Source organism: Emydura macquarii, unplaced genomic scaffold (assembly GCF_026122565.2).
Source record: "Emydura macquarii macquarii isolate MOO-44397 ecotype Brisbane River unplaced genomic scaffold, CSIRO-AGI_Emac_v2 contig_18, whole genome shotgun sequence".
NCBI classification, from domain to species: domain Eukaryota; kingdom Metazoa; phylum Chordata; order Testudines; family Chelidae; genus Emydura; species Emydura macquarii.
In genome coordinates this window covers 9,704,533-9,725,170 of record NW_027130155.1, presented here as the reverse complement: position 1 = coordinate 9,725,170, position 20,638 = coordinate 9,704,533, and the positions used below count along the sequence as shown (strand labels likewise).

Here is a 20,638-nt window from a genome sequence, read left to right as displayed (position 1 = left end):
GTAGACATTGGCCCAAAAACAAAGGTCATTAGATATTTATGTACTGATCTTGTAAAATGAATTGAGATAAGCATTTAGTTTCATTTTCTCAGATTGTACTTCTTGCAAAAGTTTTATATTTGCAATAGTGAAAGGCATATATAATCCTGAATTTGAAATGCCTGAACATGGTTTTACTAAATACCAACCTACTGCAAGTGGCCAAAAAGTGCTATTTCAGAAAAAAATATGGAATGAGGCAGTATTAAATGATCTTTCACTGTTTTATCTTTTTACAAAATAGCTGTACTGTGCATTATCAGAGATGAAGTTCAGTCCTTTATCCCTTCTTACTAATGGATATAGCTATAAAAAACACGTAACAGTTACCAATATTGCAAGCCTAAATAAAAAGGAACCAAACCAGGAAGTTCAACATTATAAAATTGCCATGCCATAACACTCACCACCTTTTCAGGGGAATGCAAAACATAAATTGCTTGCTGTTAAGACTCCTGGCCTTAAGAACAGCAACATAAATTGTCAACTTTGATTTCATTTCTTTACATTAACCCCTAATGTATTTCAGTTTATTTTTCATTTAATTACTTACATAAACTTCAGGATAAGTGTATTTGAAAGCAAGATGGATTTAGGTGGCTTGTTGGCTTTGCACCAGCCTTGTGTTGCCATGTCTGAGACCTAAGTCCAAGAACACATCATTTCCTGGCACCAGACCAGAGGGAGCAAAGTTGATAATCTCTGTAAGACTCACTGTTAACCCACCTACGTAGTCAATAGAGGATAAAATTAAAGGTTTTTCTTCTGTACACTGTACAACAAAAAAGCTAGAAGCACATATAAAAAGCAAATAATAATCAAAGGAACAGAATTGCAGAGCATTAAAGACAAAGCAAAGAACACTGTTTTAAGATTGTATTGTATCAATGAAACAACTGGGGTTAACTCCTGCCTAGTGAACTACAGGTGGTACAGCTAAAGAGCCATATTCTGCTTCAAGATGACACACAATTTAGATTTTAATAAAACACAGCATGGCTAAACAGCTTCCTTTTCCCAGCTATATCACATCACTATTTTCTCTTCTTGAATTTGGTGCATATCTCCAGAAACTTGCCTTGCACTGTAAGATTCACTTATGCAGCTCACCACCATAGGATGTCATGCATGTTCTTTTGCTGCTCCTGTAAACAGGCTCTCAGAGCCTAAGCAGCAGAAAGAAACTGAAAAGATGTTATCAATTTGACTCTGTGGCTGCTCTTAACTGCACCTGGACAAAAATTCTGTTCTGGACATGATTCTCCCATACACCTATTTTCAACATACAAAGTGGCATAGGAAAGCATGAGATATGTCTGCAAAATGATGTTAATTTGTCTTACTATACTATGCACTTTTTCCCAACTCACTTGGATCAGAACTTGCAGGACTTTTAGCAACAGGCTTTTGCTGAGCAGACAATTACACCAAATCATTATACATTTTGTGGCAGAATTGCAAAGTGGAAAAGTATCCACTGAAGACTACAATGAGATGATAGAATTAATTTCATATGCAAACTCCTACCAGGAAGAACTGAACCAGATGATTTTGTATTACATATTTTTACATAAAGGTGTAAAATCATCATTTTACACCTTTTTGTAAAAATATGTAATACAAAATCATCAAAGGAATCCAGTGTGTATAATTATTAGATATTGTAGCAAGAATTACTGCCCACCTTAACAAACAAGTAATGATACAACAGTTGAGGAGAAGGCTCAGACAAGTAGTACATATATTAATGGTATACCATTTTCTGTAGCTATTTTTAACTGTATCTACAGAAGGTTAACTTGAGTCAAACTGCTCCTTTTCATTCTTTATAGCACAACAATGATTTCCGCACAGACAGGAAGTAGTCATAAGAGAAAAATAAGTGTTTTACAGAAAAAATACAAGATTTATCTCAGAAGTTTTTCTATACAAGACAGTGCCCACTAATAGCAAAATAGGAGTAACTTTTAAGAATTTTTTCCCTCTCTCTTTAGGGTAGGCCCAAATCACTTGACCTATCGGGGTTCTCAAACTGTGGGGTTGGTACCCCTCAAAGGGTTACAAGATTATTATGTGGGGGGTGCCATGAGCTGTCTGCATGGCACACAGCCACAGCCCTTCAAAGCTGGGTGGCCAGAGAGCAGCAGCTGCTGGCCAGGTGTTTTTGAAGGCAGTGCCACCCCAGCAGCAGTGCAGAAGTAAGGGAGGTATGACATGAGGAGAGTCATCACTTTTTTTTTTTTTTTTGGGGGGGGGGGTGTTCATCACAGCCTGAAATATTTTCAAAGGATGTCCCAGCAAAAAAAGTTTGAAAACCCCCATTTCTCTTATGTCTCTTCTAGAGATAGTGCTTCCCGTTTAACAAGATAAACTGTCTTGGGAGGAGAGAATTCTGTACCTTTTTCTTGCAACTGTCTCTCCTGCCATCTTTTCTTTTCTGTTATCTAAGTTATCTTCCTTTCCCAGCTCTAACCAACTTCCTCAAGATATTGAACTGTATATACAATATTCTATTAAGAAATATCTTGTTTAAAAGTTGCAAGCACTTCTGTTTAATATACAAAAATATATGAACTGTAAAAATTTCTCATTTGCATCATAACATTATTAATAAACCACCAATGACCTCCTCTCCCATAAAACTAATGTGCTTTTAATATAAAACATAAGTATATTACTATGTGATCATGTGTATTAACAATCATAATCTGATGTAAAAAGGATTAACTTGATTTAATTCACTTTAACCACATCAGTATATACTGACAAACACATTTCTACCAAGCTATACATCAAACTAATTCATAAACCATTGAATCATAGTGGAATTTCTTTCAGACAGACAGATGACATATGACATCATTTAGAGACTATGTTATTCTCCAGTTGCTATTAAAAATTTGAGGTGCTTTAAAATACAATTAATTCCAACATTGTTAACTAGCCCAGTAATCAACACTTCTCTCTCCTTTTTATATTTCTATACAAGTGTTTCTATTAAATTGGCTTAATCTTTGTAATAATTGTCAGACAGGATTCAGGCTTTGGTTCTGCCATTTTATAGAGCAAATAAGCATACCAAGAGACCATGCAAGCTCTCTCTTACGCTGTTTTATATTATTTCCTTCCCCCTTCTACAAGTAAAACAGATATCAACTGAAGATTTCAATAAAGTTATGAAGAGATACTTTTTTTCTTCCTTACTTTGTGTATGTGGTTAGCTGGTTCTACATTATGTTTTTCAGCATTGTTTCTAGATTACTAAGGTTTGCATTCTGAAATGTGAAGTCTATGTTCACCTCCACCTCATTTATATCTTTAAAAGATGAATTATGGGCCTTCCTATTAACCTCAGATGAGAGCAGAAAGAGGCCCGTATTTCACATTTCCTACCTTTAACTATCACTCCCCATAAGAAAAAGAAAGCAGCTGCAAGTCTGCAAGCAGCCCAGAACATTTTTAAAGTGTTGCATGAATGTATAATGCAAAACATCTTAACTTTGTGCTGCACATTAGACGTTAGCGGTTATGGGTTTGGGGGATTTTGTAAGGAAACTGATAGGAACTAAACTGCCAGCGAGACCACAGCCTTGCTATAAAGTGAATTCAACACCAGACATCCACACTCCTAGAATGACCAAACAGAGCACACTTACTGAGTCCTCTCTCACCCCTACCTCAGAAACTCCAATCTACCTGGGAACTAGAATTCTAGGAAAGAGACCGGGCGGAGGGAGATGTCAATCACAACACACACGCGGACGCTGCTATGCTTTGACCTCCTCCTGGGTGTCAAGCACAGGCGGAGAAGTCCTAGGGAGACGGAGCGGGCGGCTGTCACAAGGCACTACCCAGCTCCAGACACAGGCCTGCATGCCAGGCACGCCGAGCACATCGTGCCACCTCGCGAAGGCGGGGAAAAGGGACAGCGGCTCACAGGTGTCAGACACCACGGCCTCCGTCTTCGGGGCTCTCGGTGGGGAGATGAATCCCCATGACAGCGGCCCCACGTCAGGGCGCGGGACAGGCCCCTAGCGCCCAGGCGAGAGGAGCGCGGGGAGGGCAAAACGGCCGTTAGCAGTGCGCGCGGTTGGGGGGAGGGGACGCCACAGCCGGGGACTGAGCGGGGCTGCCCCCCTACGCAGCAGCTGGGTGCTCCCTTCCACCCCGTGCATCCACAGGCCTCGGGGGCGGAGCGGGCTGGGCCTGGCCAGGACCAGCAGCAGAGCCGAGACAAGGAGGGGAGCCGGCGACAGCTCCTCCCTTGCCAGCTGCTGCTGCTGCTGTTGCAGGCAGCCGGCCGCTCCGCCCAGCCCCACAGAGAGAAGCAACCCCAGGCCTGCCCTGCGCTGCCGCTGGGGGTCGGCGCCGCCGGCGACGCTACATCGAGAACCAACGACTCTGGACCTACAGGGGCTGAGCACCTCTAGCTACCCCCGCTCACCGTGTCGCCAGCCCGCCCGGCCCACTCTCCGGCTCGCTGGCTCCACCACAGCCGCGTCCGTGTGTGTCCCTCTCCCCCGCACAAGCTTGGCGGCGTCTGACAACCGCGTTCTCCCATTGGCCGCCCCTCCGCGTGAGGTTAGGTGCCGCCAGCCGCCCATTGGCGCAGCCCTGTGTGTACACAATCCACCCACCAATCCGAGAGACAGCGGGAGGCGGGGCACAGACTGAGCCTCGCGGCTCTGGGCTTGCGGCTAACAGTCTCTGAGCTGGGGTTCCCCGTCCGGGGTGGGACCACACGGAGCCAGAACTGGTCCCGTTGGGACCTGTGAGCTGCAGCGCCGGGATGGCGCTACCCACTTCCAGAGAGGGCGGGAGGTGGGTGCTGCTGAGTCAGCCAGGACTGGGTGCTTACCCTCCCCCAGGCACTCTTGACTGTAGAAAGTTGCCCTACAGCAGCCCGCGGTTTAGTCGCACATCAAGAGTATCGCCCCAGCTCTTCACTCCATGATACTGTAGATCCAGTATGGCCAGTAGCCCCGTTTCAGTTTAACTGCTCCCTGTAAGCTCTTGCAATGGTCCACTGCACAAGTGCCCAGTTAGGCCTTTTAGCACCTTGGGCAAGCAAGCATATTTGCACCCCCTACAGACACTGCATGGGCGGTACGCAGGGGCCCCTAGCCCCTCAGGTTTCTGCCTTCGATTTAGCACAGATGTTTTCAAACCGCCCTCGCAGGCTGCATCTTACAGTTTCAGAACCATCACCTCCTGCAAGGAGTCAGGGTGTAATATCAAAAACTTCTACTGAGAGATTTTACTAGCAGTAGCAGTTACTGCCATGGATGGAGAGTCTCTTTCGCTGTCCTGTTACAGTGGCATGTGAAAAAGCACTGAGGGATGGATTGAGAGAAAAAACAACAGTTGAGAAAGATAATCCCCATGGGTGGATCAAATGAAAATGAAGTAGTTTTGACACCAGGCCAGAAAACCAGTCAGAGTGGAAGTCACATGATCCACCAGAATAAATTTGTGCTATTTAAAAAAAAAATAGAATTAAAAATTCCAAATTAAAAATCACAGTAAAAACATAGGAAGTGCTATACTAGAAATAGAGGTAATTGCTAAAACTACTAGCAACTATTCACTTCTAAATATTTGCAATGATTATTTGCTTTTAAAATAGAAACTAAATAGCATAATGACATTCATCTGCACAATGTTAACAAAGATAAATGATAAAATGCTAATGAGTCCTAACATTTTAAAAAGTAAACAATTAGAATGATCAAAACTATATTTAACATGGATTACAAGAAACGGAATACAATTCAGGGAATCACAGCAGCAGGCAAGACTTTATGCAGACATACAAATTGATGAGGGAGTCTTTTAAACACTCAAAATGTGTGACAGTTTTTGAAGGTGTATGTAATATATTTAACTGAATCAAGTCTCCTTTAGCACCTTGCTACATTATATCAGATAGACAAAAGCTGCCATGCCTAGGCATTGGGGTGTCCTGTGCCTTTAAGGGCACAGCCCCAGGAAGCATGTGCTGAAATGTTCTGTCCTGGGACGGGATATAAAAAAAGCCCCTCTGCCCACACTGTATTTTTGCAAACATGGCATGTGGCTCACCCCAGCTGTGATAAGTTTTATCCCCTCTGACCCTCCCTGTGCCAGGGTTTTGCCCTCTGCCACCATCTGCCAGTACCACTTGGCTCACCCCCAGCTCCTACCTCTTGTTCCTGATTTTGCTCCTTGGCCCCTCTGCTTCCGACTATTTGACTCCCTCTGGCCAGTCAGTTTCCGTCCCCCTGCACAAACTGTATCTAGCTTTCCCCTCCAATTTGCCCCCTTTAACCTCTGAACAGCAGCAGATTTTAATTCCCAGCAGGAGCAGTGGCTTCAGCAGATGTTACTTAGCATGCTCAGTACTAGCCAAGCAGCGCACTCAGCACCCTTGCCTGCCTGCCACAGTCCTAGTGCTGGGGTGAGTCTGCTCCAGATGGGGTCACTAGGCCCGTGATCTTGTAGGGACAAGGGGGTGCTGAATACTGACTGAGCACCCTGTGATCTGGCTGATGCCATTGGGCCTGATCTTGTGGGGGCTGACGTCGCTGGACCCAATCCTACACACCCGCTGCCCCATTTTTGCAGTTCCGCTGGCTCTGTGCCCTGGGCAGCTGCCCCACCCTAGTTAACAACCCTGTCTCCGGCCATCATCTGTCTCTGGGCAGGGACCCTTTTCCTACTAACATCTGAACAGAAATTTTAAGTCTACCCAGCCCCCTGCCTTACACTGTGCTATGTCTAAGGACAGTGACAGTGTTTTTACAAGTGACTCTACAGCTCTGTCTGAACAGAATACATTTTTTTTTCCCCTCCTTAAAATAAAACACCCAGTCTGGGAAAACAAAAAAACCAACCCACAATAAAAGTTCTCTTATGCACACTAAAACCTTACTAGAGGTCACCCATCAGTCTTATGGGGCCCAAGTAAGCCTAAATCTTTCCAATCCTTCTACAAGGATTGTGACCCCCTTTGGACAGAGGGCCCCCCCCATCCTTTTGCTTAATCAAAAGGAAGATTCCGTCATTTCAAACTCAACTTTTCATACCAAAAGCCCCTTCTTTGTTTGAGTCTCTGGAAAACCTAGTTTGAAACAGTATATGAAAACTCTCAGGGAGTAGTGGTTTTCTTGAGTTGTTTACAATCCTCAGGGTAATCATCCCCCACTATTTTAAGTTCCTGGAGGAGCTGTGGTAACCTTCCCCCATGGAGTAGAACACATTCATACATAAACCATTCATATATTTAATACAATGGCTCCCAAAGATACTGCATGGGATTGAAATATCTGTCAGTCAGTAGCAGAGGCAGCTGTCCCTCCAGCAATTAGAAGAGCCTTTCACTGTCTGCAGTACACCCAGTTTTAGTACCAGGTTGGGGGTGTGTGGGTTTATTCTTTTTTTTACTGAAGGAGCTGTATTGGTACACCCTCTAGTGTGAATGCAATTAGACCAAAATAAAAGGTGACTTGCAGCATTAAGTTATTCCCTTTCCCATATGTGACTAAGCTACACTGCATCCACACTCAGGGGGTTGTACTGTTTTTCCTTTTTACTGGTATAGTACTGGTATAGTTAAAGCAATACAACTTGTGTGTGTACAACAAGACCTAACACACAGCTACTGGGCATTTTTTGTTCAGCTGATAGAAAGTTATAGTTTTGGTGTCAAAGATGTAGGGTTCAATCTCACTACTGAGTGTAGTGTCTAGAGTCATGACTACCATTGACACTTTAAATACTATTGCTACTACCATGGTTTCTGTGATAGGGGGGAAAATTGATATAAGATGGAAACAAACTACAAAACATTTTTCAGTTACTGACAACCATCATACCCAATTTAGCAAGAGACACAATTTGTTTCTTCCTTTACTATATATTCTGGACCATCTTAATAACCCTCCTCCCCCCTCCACACATGAAAGCAAGCAACAATCCCTTAGTAGACTCAGGTCTGGTCTACATTACAAAATTATATTGACATAAGTTGCTTTGAATTGACCTTGTTGTGCATGTGTCTACACTTAAATGTTTCTCCCACCAATGTAAGTGCCCCGTTACATCGACATAGCAATACCACCTCCCTGAGCGGCGTTGAGCCATGACTGATGTACTAAGGTCGACGAAGTGTGAGTGCAGACACTCCGTTACCTGTGTGGACCTTAACAATCCTCCAGAGCTATCCCACAATGCCCACACTGACCACTCTGGTTACCATTGTGAACTCCACTGCCCAGGGATAATGTAGACTGATAGCCCCCCACCCTTTAAAGCTCCATGAATTTTTAAAATGTCTTTTACCTGATTGCCTGGCCTGGCAAGGATACCTAGCAGCTCTCTCCGCGGTTGAGCACAACTGTTCAGCCGACCATGCCAGCCACACACTCCAGACACACTCCTGCTGAAGTAGACTGGAAATATTGCATGATATTGTTATATATATAATATATTGGATATAGGATTGTGGAGAGAAGGGGCTGTGCAGGCACAGCTCCAAACAAGCTATAGAAATATGGACATCTACGAGCAGATTGCTCCAGGAATGCAGGAGAAAGGATATGACAGAGACCAAAAGCAGTGCTGCATGAAAGCCAAGAAGCTGTGGCAGACATTCCAAAAAGCCAGGTAGGCCAACAATTGATCTGGTGTCAAGCTGCAGACCTGCTGCTTTTACAAAAAGTTGCATGCCATACTTGGTGGAGAACACCACCATTGATACCGCTATGACCTGAGTCATAGGCACAGCAAGGAAGAGGAGGATGGAGGACAGGCGACCAGGGGATCCAGCTGCACAGTGAGCCAGGATCTGATTTTGACTCCATCACAGTCCAGCCAGTTGCACCAGTCAAGTTAGGGCAAGCCCAATGCAGAGGAAGGAACCTCAGGTAAGTGTGTAGATAAATTTTCCATTACAGGGATGGCATCCCCAAAATAGCAGGACACTGCTTTTGACTTTTCATTCATTTACTTGTGCTAGAAGAAGTTGTGGTACAAGAGAGGTAGAGTTTATATCTACTTTTCATTTACCTCTAGAATTAGGTTGGGGGAGCACATGGAGCAGTTTATTTATGTAGTGATATAAGTCACAGGATACACCACAAACAACATAAATAGATATATTGACAACGTTATATTCCTACATGTACAGCGATTACCACATTAATTCCTAACACACAACAAAAGAGCAGGGCTACATAGGAGCAAAATACAACAAAACACATTAATGTAGGTCTTTGCTGAATTCTTCTAGTAGCTCTTGTATCTGGCTGTTCAAACTCAGCAGACAGACACTCCACGTTTCTCTTAATATTTTGCCCTCCACCCTGGCAGAAACTTTTCCTCCTTTGCTTCAAATATATTATGCAGGACACAGCAGGCAGCTATAATCATTGAGATATTTTTCTTGCTGTCACCCAATCTTATGAGTAAATACCACCAGTGCCCCTTCAGTCAACCAAAAGCACATTCAATTGTCATTCTGCATTTGCTGAGTCAGAAGCTGAATCGTTCCTATGTGCTATCAAGATGCTCTCCTGGTTTATGAAGCCATACACCAGGCAAGAGGTAGGCTGCGTTACCTGAGATCACTACTGGCATTTCAACATTCACAACAGTAATCTGCAGTCAGGAAAGAAAGTGCATACTTTCAGATTTCAGAAAAGTCCTGTGTTCTTAAAGATGCAAGCATCATGCACCTTCCCTGATGAGCCAAACACTGATGTTTGTGAAGCATCCCCAGTGATCCACCAATACGTGAATAATCATAGAAAAATACCCCTTTCTGCTCATGTGGTCTTTGGCAAGGTGGCCTGGTGCCAAAATAGGGATATGCGTGCCAACTATCACTCCACCATAGTTCAGGAATCCCACTGCGGCAATCCATCCACTATGCCCTGCACATTGCCGAGAGTCACAATCCTGCATAGTTGGAGGTGATTAATGTCCCTGTACACTTGCATGACAGCAGCCCCTACAGTTGATTTCCCAACTCCAAATTGTTTTCTCACTGACCGGTAGCAATCTGGCATTGCAAGCTTCCACAATGTGATCACCATTCACTTTTCAACAGTCAGTACACCTCTCATTTTGGTGTCCCTGCACTAGAGGTCTGAGGTGAGCTTGGCACACAGATCCGGGAATGTGGCCTTGTGGAGCTGAAAGTTCTGCAGCCACTGTTAGTCATCCCAAGCCTGCATTACGATGCAATCTCATGATTCAGTGCTCATTTCTCAGGCCCAGAAGCAGAGCTCCATCACTTGCAGCTGCTCTGCGAATGCCCACAGCAACCTTGAATTGGTTCTCACTAAGTCCCACAGCAATCTGTCCTCCAAGAAGCTGTCATGTTCACCACTGATTCAGTTCTTCTTGCAGCTCTGCAAATACTGCAGGATTGTGTGCCCAGAGCCTGCAGTGCTCATGACACTAGTGCATAGCTATGCAGGCTCCATGCTTGTGTCCAAGATGGCGGTCAGGAAGGTGGGCTGTGTGGATTTCTGGGATTTTGAAAAACGGCATGAAAATTATGGGATATCGATGTCATTATGGGATGGAGACAGTTGCAAACTGTCAAAGCCCATCATGTATTGCCAAAATTTCCCAAAGGACAGTTCACTGGATGGTGGTGAGTTGCACAATGAGATACATAAATTGATACAAGCACTCCTGGTGAGTTCGCACACCACCGACACAAGTGGCCAAGTATGCATGCACACAAGTCATATATGGCGCACAGTGGCTTTATGCTGAAGTAACTTGCATCAACAAAACTTGTAATGTAGATATGGCCTAAGTAGTAAATTTGAAACAGATACCTGGAATCACACATTCAAATCCGTTGCATCACCTTGGTCCTAATCCTTCCAACATACGTACATTGAGGTCCTTGAAAGCACGGATTCTATCTTCTTTGTATGGATTAGAAGAGAAGGATTTACACTAGTGGCTCTAGCCAATCAGTGTTTCTCTTTTCCACAGTTGTGCAACTTGCTGTCTTCCTAATAACTAGTATCCCATCCTACTGGTGGGCTGTCAACAGAACCTGTATATTGGATAAGAGATGTTGTAAACATGAGTTATTAAAATGCAAGAGACAAAGTTAATGCAAATTTTTACCAATATTTTAAATGGCCAAAATCAGGAAAGTCAACATCATGATGCTACAGAAACTGTATCACAACATTGTCACATTTTTGCTCAAATTCTCATCAGTGCAAGCTATTTTAATGTCAAGTTACTATTCTTTAATGTAAAAATAAAAAATTAGCATTATCTGAGATGTATTAGTAAGCAACTGTAAACCATGTATACCATATATTACAAGCATAATAATTTGGGGGTAAAAATGACAGATCAACCAACCATTTTTTTTTTTAAAGAACAATTAACAACATGGGCAAGGCTCAATTAATTTTATCAAGAGCTGATCTAGAGGAAAAAATGTGGCCTTTTGACCTATGAAAGCAATCAGCTACAATTTGCACTCCCAGCATAAAGCTAATTTCTTGATTTTGCCTTCTCTCACACACATAGCAACAAACAGGAAAACCCAACAAAACAAAAAACAAAACAAAAACACCATACCAAATCTCCGCTGACACACTTCTCATCCTGGGAGAGGATGAGAGAACAAACAACACATGACAGATTTTAGTCTTGTCTCTTAATGCACTACTGGAAAGAAGGTGCTTAGATAGTACAGTGATGAGCATGGTATAAGAGGAGGAAAACTGTAACTGGAGGTTTTTCAGGATGTGTGGTCCCTATCTGTATTCTACTGAGAGTTACACATGCTCACCATACACCCAGAGTTGGGGAACATTTGAAAGTAGTGTATGTTGGTCTGTGCATGTGTCCTTGTTCACTTTGTTCTCCTGTCTGAGGTGATAAAGGGCAGGGTAGACCAAATGCCTCTTCAGTTCCTTCTCCACTGCAAATCAGATGAGATACAATGCAGAGGGGATGGAGAGTGGGTAGATGAATACAGATAGGGACCACACATATCAAAGAACCTCTAGTTACAGGTAAGAAACCTCCTCTTCTTTTTCAAGTGATGGTCCCTATTGTATTCCTTTGTGGGTGATTGACAAGCAGTACCAAAGTAGGAGGGTGCAAAGATGAGGATGGTACAGTTTAGCACAGAACCGCCATCCCAAAGGAGGCATCAGAAGTTGTTTCCTGTACTAGGATGTAATGCTTTGCAAATGTGTGGATGGAACTCTATGTGCCCACTTTACAGATGTCCATGAGGGGTACATCCTGAAGAGACGCTAGAGTTGTGGCTTGGGTTCCTGTGGAGTATGCTCGTATCCCCATGGGTGGGGGTGAGGGTGGTTCTCAAACTGACAGAGTAGAATGCAGCTGGTATCCATTAGAAAATTCTCTGGGTAGAGATGACATGACCTCTGACCCTATCCAGTATCATGACGAACAGTCTTGGGATTTTCTGAATGGACTTGTTCCCTGCAGTTAAAAGGATGCATTGAACATCTAGGGAGTGGAGTCTACAGTCTTCTGCAGATGTGTGCAGTTTCGGGACAATACAGGTAAATGAATGGATTGGTGAAGGTGAAATTTCAAAACAACTTTAGGGATAAATTTGAGGTGTACGTCTAAAGAAACTTTCTCTTTGTGAACACAGTATAATGAGAGTGTGCCATCACAGCTTTTTGCATCTAAGGGGGCTTTTAATACCACAGATGCTAAAAATCCTCATGTCAGAATTGGCAGGCTATTTGATGAGTAAAGTTAAAATTTGATGTATCTGAAAGGACTGTTGACAGCTTTGTTAAGTTCCTGTGGAACCTACTTCCTGTTTATACTTGCAGGGCCCAGTTTCTTCCAACTTTAAAACTTATATTTGCCATTGCTAATGTTTCTTAACATTCATGAACTTAACCCTGTTTTTCTGAAAACAGTGCTTAACCTGTGAAAGAAGCAGTATCAATACAGGCTGCTCTTGTAGTAGAACATAGTTTCTCAACCTGTGGTAGGGGTGCGCGAGACACAGGCAGGGGGTACCTGGGGAAAAACTAAGTGAAGGAGAGGCAGGCAGCAACTGTCGACTTCTGGGAAAGCTGGGTGGCAGCAGCCCACTTCCTGCTGGGTCCCAGCTCTTAGGTGGGAGCCTGGTGGCAGCCTCCTGAGTCTCACGAGCTGGGCTTGCAGCAGGGTGGCAGCCACCTGTGCCCTGGCTCCGAGCCGAGGGACAGCCTCCAGCACCCCAGCTTGAAGATGGGCATCAGTTGCCTGCTCACTTCCCTGGGTCCCAGCTGGTGCGGAAGCCTCCTCTTGCTTCTTCAGACTGTGATCTCTGATGTGCACTCAAACGCTTCGCTGCCAAGCTGTGAAGCGGCTGGGATGAGACTCAGCACATCCAAATCAGAGGTCATCAATCTTTTCCGGAAGAAAGGGGAGTGTTCCCTCCAGGCAAAGGGGGAGCTGCTGCCTTCAGTGAAAGAGTTTAAGTATCAAGCGGTCTTGTTCATGAGTGATGGTAAGCAGGAGTGAGAGACTAACCGGCAGATTAGTGTGGTGGCCGCAGTGATGCAGGTGCTTTACCGATCCATGGTAGTGAAGCGGGAGCTAAGTTTTCAAACAAAACTCTCAGTTTACAGATCAATCTATGTCCCTATCCTCACCTATGGTCATGAACTTTGGATAATGACCGAAAGGATGAGATTATGGGTACAAACAGCAGAAATGAGGTTTCTCTGCAGGGCAGCTGGGCGGACTTTCCTAAATAGGGTAGGGGCTCGGCTATTCGGGAGAGCCTTGGAGTAGAGCCACTATTCCTCCAGATTGAAAGGAGTTGACTGAGGTGGTTTGGGCACCTGATAACGATGCCCCTTGGTAAGCTTCCTTTGGAACTATACCAGGCATGTCTCACTAGGAGGAGGCTCCAAGGCCGAGCCAGGACACACTGGAGGAATTATATCTCCCAGCTGGCATGGGAACCCCTAGCAGAGAAGCTGGAACCTGTTCCAGAAGAAAGGGAGATCTGGTTCTCCCTACTCTCTATGCTGCCGCTGCAACCCTCACCAGGAAAAGCACCATAAAGGAAAAGAAGAGGAGGGTTGATGTAGATGAGCTTCTATAATGTCTTCACTGCTCTACTAAGGTTTGTTATAGAAGTAACAAATGAATTAAATGAACTCCGAAGGAAATAGACTGGAAAAGTAGCTGGACTTGGACTGCTTGAAGTTAACTCCAAACCCACAGTCCTATTATTAATTATTATTATTATTATTATTAATATACAGGCATAGCAATTTGTTATGAATACATATTTATGACAAAAGTAAAATAGATCTTTGCAACACCACAGTCATATTAATTATCTTTGTTTAAAGTATCTTAATGTACATTTTATTCATTTGAATCCCCAAAATCTATTCTTAAAAGAAGATAAAAGCAAGTAGTCCACATAGATCAAGATCTAGTAAGTTTTAATTTTTTAAAGAGTGTTAAGTTTCGAATACATTTTGCAGTTGAGCTACTCCTGACAAAAAGGGGTTATAGTGAAAATGAATGAAGACTCTTACTTATAGCTAGATGCTGCTATAAATAACTTACTATGTTATATGCTTTACACTTTTTATTCCAGTTTTTAAAATAGTAACAGTAAAATATGTCTGCAAAAATAAAGTATGTTTGGCTCTGTTTTAGCACAATATAATTTAATAAGGATGGCTCTGAAAATATTAATAGACTTTTTTGAAAAAACAGGATACAGTACTTGTAATTACTTGTAATTAATATTTGCATTAATTAACAGTGCAAGATTGATTTTGTAATAAAAGTCAAAGGCCTGTTGAGCTGCATATCAGATAAGAACTGTTAGCTATAAAAATCATGGAATGAAGCATTTTCATGTAGTAATGATCCACAGTATTTAGACTTAATATAGTGCTTAAGCTCTAGGCACTGCACAAACTAACACATACTATGGACAAAAAATTTGTTACAAATATAGATTCTGTCTAATCAATTAAGATGTAATATAATGGACCATAGTCAGGAACACATACCCATACATCAAGTACTCATATAAAATAAAGACCACCATAAGTAATAAAATCCCACAAGTAATCACCTTGTTCTTCACAGAAATACCAATGGAAATAGATTTGCCTGGCAGCCTGCCCTGAAGGTTAAGAAATCCATGCTTTCAAACCAAGGGAGGGGAAATGAGTTCCAAAGTAGAGAATCCCTCATGGAAAATGCCCTGGCAATAAGAAAGGCAGCTATATCCTGCAGAGGTTAAATTTCTAAGTGACCTCAAAGTGTATCCCAATGCAGAGCATATTATAGTAATTAAATCTCCATCTGACAAAGGCAAATCAGAAGCATCCTTTGCCACATCTCTCTACTCTTGCTCACCATGACGGGGATAAGCCCCCACCGCCGATTGATCACCCAATCCCCTACACATGGCAGTGGCATTCAAGTATCTTGTGTACCCTAAAGAGATCATCAAAGGGATATGGCTGATGCAGCTGATCAATTGGTATAGCAAGAAGTATATGATGGCTCAAAGTGCAGTAGTAAGTAATCTTACAGCAGCAGAGGCTGCTGAAATACAACTGAACCTAGTGTAAATGCCATAGGAAAAAAGTGTTTGTTATAGTTTTTATTGTTCTGTAAATTCCAAAGTTTCATTAATAGATGGTCATTTCAAAAATGTGAAGTCTTCCATTAGTGTGATGTCTGGTTGTACCAATTCAAGGAACGTTGTACCGCTTTAATCCAATTATCCATGGCAAGTTTGTATTCTCCAGAGTTCCTTTGTGGCTCAAAAACCATTTCAGTTCGCCTCAGTTTCTTTAGTTGTTCTTTGTCAGTCCAAAACCCTATAAGTATAAAGTTAATTCGGAAGCTTGACTACAAACTTTGTGTTGGAAACAAATCTATACAATTGAACAATAATTAAACTTAGAAGCACAATGAAGATAATTAGAATTTTCCTTATTCATTCCAGTATCTTTCTTTATAAAATGGGTGAATATTTGTACATACTGAAACTCAATTCCACTAGAATCCACTTAATTGGAATCCTGACAAACAGTACATCTGCTTAACTGTGATGGTTTCCAAAGAACAGATTCATTATACTGATGTTCATTTAGATTCTGTCAAGATTAGGAAAATGACCTGCGGACAATAGGCCTCAGCCAGAGATGCCTTCTCAATTAGGTGGGACCAGGAGAACTAAGGACAACACTGGTCATTTTCCTACACTCTTACTTAAAAGAAAGAATAAATGGCAAATCATACCTATTATTGCCTACAACAAGTCTATGCAAAATATGCTAACAAACAGTTCACACCTATAAATTATATCCTGAAAGGCCCTTTGTCTACTTCAGGGCTGTTTCCTAACTCTGTTTTAGCTGCTGAATAAGTCTCAATGTATGATTTTTAAATATTTTAATGTTTTGTACTATACACATATTAAAAGCCATTTAATAACACAAAAAGCTATCAACAAAATATATTCCTATGAGCTTCCATTAATAAAGACCATTGCTTAACTGACAAATTTGGGTTTTTGTTGGAGTCTGGTTAATTAAATAATAGACTGATTCTACTTTACTGGAGTTGAATCATTTTCTGCCAACAGTCAAATTCACTTTATATCATCCCTTTTGCTTATTACTATCAAAATCTGAAGAACATAAAAGGATTTTCTAAACTTATTTTATACATTTAGATTGCAAACTTACATGTATAAACTTAACTTTTTAAACTGACATCACTGGGACTACTCATATACATAACTTACACACTTGGTTAAGTGTTTGCAAGACTGGATCATTAGTTTGTGTTAGATGCACTGGCCCATTAATCTGGTTTTGTATATTTTACCCCATCCTCTGTCCCCTCTGTTCCTTAACACACAGAGGTATGGATGTAAAACATTATTTTAGGATATTAGGCTTTCACAATGACAGTGAAACTGTGAAAATGGTTGATTGATTGTTTAGGGACAATTTATTATCAGAAAATTAAAGAATGACAAAGCTATGTACAAGTTCCACTGATCTATTCGTAGTCTTCAACTGTATGTATTATGAGAAAAAACTAGTCAGCAAATATTTAGATGGAAAGGTTTTCAGAGGATATACATACCTAAAGCAAGACCTGCTAGAAAAGCAGCTCCAAGACAAGACATATCTGTGTTTTCAGGCCTGTCTATCTTCTTATTAATTAAATCAGAAGTCATCTGCATGATAAAACTATTGTTACTGACACCTCCATCAGCTCTGTGTGGGAGCAAAAAAAGGTAAAACGTTGAGTTTTATTTACAAATATTTAACATCAAATGCTCAGAAACAACGTCCGGGTTTGCACACAGATATAGAAGCTTGTCTACTACATTTGTGCATAAATATTCCGTTTTATGTTTGGGCAGAGTTACAAGTGCAAATTTAGAGGTCAGGATAAAAAATTACTGCCTTTGATGTTTGAAAATATAATTTGAAAAAGCAATTTCTATTTTAAAAATTTTAACACAACTTTGATTTCAGCCTTCTAAAACAATATAACTATAATCCTAATTCAAATGTTAAGACTTATGGTAGAACATGGTTTTTACATGCCATAGCCAGAATACAGAACACTCAAAAACATCCCCTTTAGACAATTCAGTAAGTTCAGTGAGCTAGAGAGGTACATTTTCTAGTTATTATGAATTTTTGTTGGCACTCTAACCTATTAATTCACTGTTGCTTCCTTCAGTAGGGAGCATGAGAAGTAGGCTGATATCTCTCCATTTTCTCTCTTTACTTTTTCCTAAATGTCTCCATATCTGAGACCTGGCTTTCCAGGCAAGGAAAATGGGCATTTATGAACACTGTTCCCGTATCAGCTGAAGATAGTTACTAGAGTTACAAGGCATTCCTTCCTCCAGGAGATCAGGGAACAAATAACTAAACTATAAACAATTAGTTAAACACTGATACTTCAAACTGTCACACAATGAATAACTGTACCACTAGATTGACATATTGGCCAGTTACTTAGCCACTATCCTGTTAGTCATTGTTTTATCCTATTAGTGATTCTTATAGTAAGGTTGCCCAATAGTTACCATTAAAAGACCCTTTTTTCAGTTGCTTATAACTTTGCCCAAATTTAACCATTCCAGTATCAATTTTCCATGCAAGGTGTGCGTCTCAGGTTGAATATTTCTGAAACATTTCAGCCATTTCCTAGAATGAGATTAGGGAAATATGTTGTTTTGCCCATGTTAGCGATTTGCTTGTAAAATTATTATTTTTAAAGTTCTAGCACCTCCATGCTTTGGAGCCAGGACTTAAATTTAGCAGGGAAAGCTCCCTGATACCAGGGAGGGCTTCCTGGTATCAGGGATGTACCTAATTGCTATTCCTGTTAAAAATCACCCAACTTTGGCCAAATGATGAACCCCACAGGAAAAAACCCCAGGAGCTTGCGCATGCTCATTTGAAATTACTTAGACTCTGCCTACTAAATTCTCTGAAGACTCCCTACACCGAGTATGCTCTAGCTCTGCATAGCTCCTTATGTGTGACCAGACCTTGCACAAATCATCCCCAAAGAGTGTGAGCATGCTCCATATAGAGGTTACAGGGCAGAGCAACACTTTCCCTATAACTGCTGCTCCGGACTAACATAGCTCCAGACATCACAACTGAGAGCAGGAAGACTCTTTCCAGTTCCTCAATGTTCTCCCTACTGGCAACCAGTCAGCAAAGAGGAGGAAGTGAACTAACTTAGAATGCAGAGGGGTGAGGAGAACATGGAGGTAGGTGAGACCCTTCCGTGCCTAGGGCAGCCACCGGAAAATGCCAAGGTCAGGGCAGGCTGTAAAAGGAGAGCAGATTCTCCCAGCACTGGTGGATGACACTGAAGTCAGACTTCCCAACCAGCCACAACCAGTGCTTCTGATTCCCCACACTAGTTATCAAGAAGCCAAAAAAAAAAAAAAAAATATATATATATATACACACACACACACACACACACACACACACACACAGCCCCCTTTACTGCATTCCAGTCTCTGGCTCCCAATCAGCCACTAGGTCCAGTAAACAGACCAGTTATTTAAACTCTATGCTGTTTACTAAAAAGGTTCCCTCTGACCCCAAAGGGTCAGCCACAGTACCAGATCAATATAAGTTTGGATCTTACTCAAAATACCACACTGCCAGCCAATCCTTTAGTAACTAAAATTAAAGGTTTATTATAAAAGAAAGAAACAAACCATGAGAGAAATGTTAAAGGATTAAAGTAATCAGATACATAAAAATGATTTGAAAGTCCATATACATCAGATTTCTAAAAGAACTGGGGAGTTTGCAGGCTTGTATAGTCCCTCTGGTGCACATCCAGTACCTGGATGGGTCTCGGTCCTTTGTTTCACAGTTTCAGTTGCAGATGACTTGATCCAGAGGTAGATGGGTGGCTGAAAGCTGAACAGGATTGACGACTGAAAGACAAAATGGCTCCGAGGCTTTTGCCTTACATATCCTCTGGCCCTTGCCATGCTGCTCGTGGAATTTTACAGGAACCAAAATGGAGTCCAGAGTCACATGGGCAAGTCCTGGTGACTCATCAGGTATAACCCTGGCTTCTCCCCCAGGGCCCTTGCACCTGTGAATGTCTCAATGGGCCATTAAGCAGGCTATTGTTCTGCAGCCATCCTGTCTGAGATGCCACTCAGACAGCACAATTTGAAATACTGATATACCAAACATATCTATAACTTCCATTACACATATAACTCATGAACATAAACATCCTTATCTTACTTAGCACATTACAGGCTTTCTAACAGTACCTGACATGGCATATCTCACATGAATTATTATGATTCTGACATACTGATGTCAAACAATATCATAACTGCTCCCCCCGAATCCAGCCAGCATGACAGTAGGAAGTTACAGGAACCAGAGGGTGAGAGGAAGCAGAATGAAGGAGAGACTGTAGCTGGAAAGAGGGGAGAAGCAGTGAGAGCCAGAAGCTGGCACGGGGACAAGAGAAGGGGTAGGAGGCATAAACCCAGGGTGGGGGCTGGTGAAGAGCAGCAATGGAAGAATCTGGGAGTACATTGGTACAGATGGGGAGAGAAGAGGAGCAGAAAAGGAGGAAGACAGGAAAGATAGGAGAAGAGATGGACAGACACAGGCTTTGAGGGGTTGGAGAGAAGAAGGATCTGTAACCACAAGAGCATACACCCCCCGTCAGAACTCTGAATTGAACCCTTATGTCCTGAGGCTTCACAGTCCTCTGCTGTCAGCAAATAGCTGAGAAAGCCACTGGCAAAGTGTGTGACTCATTCCCCTGTGATGCCTGATCTACTAGCGCTATAAGTTGTGCCATTAGCACAAGTTGCAGATGTCTGTGCTGTGGTTCAAAAGATCCAAACCTCGCTGAATACCCAAGTTAGGGCTCAACATGGTTCCCACTTTATGTATTTTCAGTTTTGTTTTTAAATAGGAAATTACATAAAAAAAAACATTAAAAGTTGCTTTAAGGTAAGGTTGCAAAGTCTAGCACTCAAAATGTTAGAAAATGCCAGAGTGAAGGCAGCCTG

General features: G+C 42.1%; 2 protein-coding genes across 5 annotated transcripts in view; both read right to left on the bottom strand.

The window, feature by feature from the left end:
- Positions 1-4,587, bottom strand: part of TFDP2 (transcription factor Dp-2) — a 149,216-nt gene extending 144,629 nt beyond the window's left edge. For all 4 annotated transcript variants that reach the window (XM_067540912.1, XM_067540980.1, XM_067541071.1 and 1 more), the window contains exon 1: positions 4,484-4,587. The gene's annotated coding sequence lies outside the window, so the exon portion shown is untranslated. The remainder of the gene's footprint in view (positions 1-4,483) is intronic.
- Positions 4,588-15,454: 10,867 nt separating this feature from the next.
- Positions 15,455-20,638, bottom strand: part of GK5 (glycerol kinase 5) — an 89,970-nt gene continuing 84,786 nt past the window's right edge. The window contains exons 15-16 of the mRNA XM_067540818.1: positions 17,185-17,318; positions 15,455-15,905 (exon numbers count right to left, since the gene is read on the bottom strand). Coding sequence (XP_067396919.1) covers positions 15,751-15,905; positions 17,185-17,318 — 289 coding nt within the window. The 3' untranslated portion in view covers positions 15,455-15,750. The remainder of the gene's footprint in view (positions 15,906-17,184; positions 17,319-20,638) is intronic.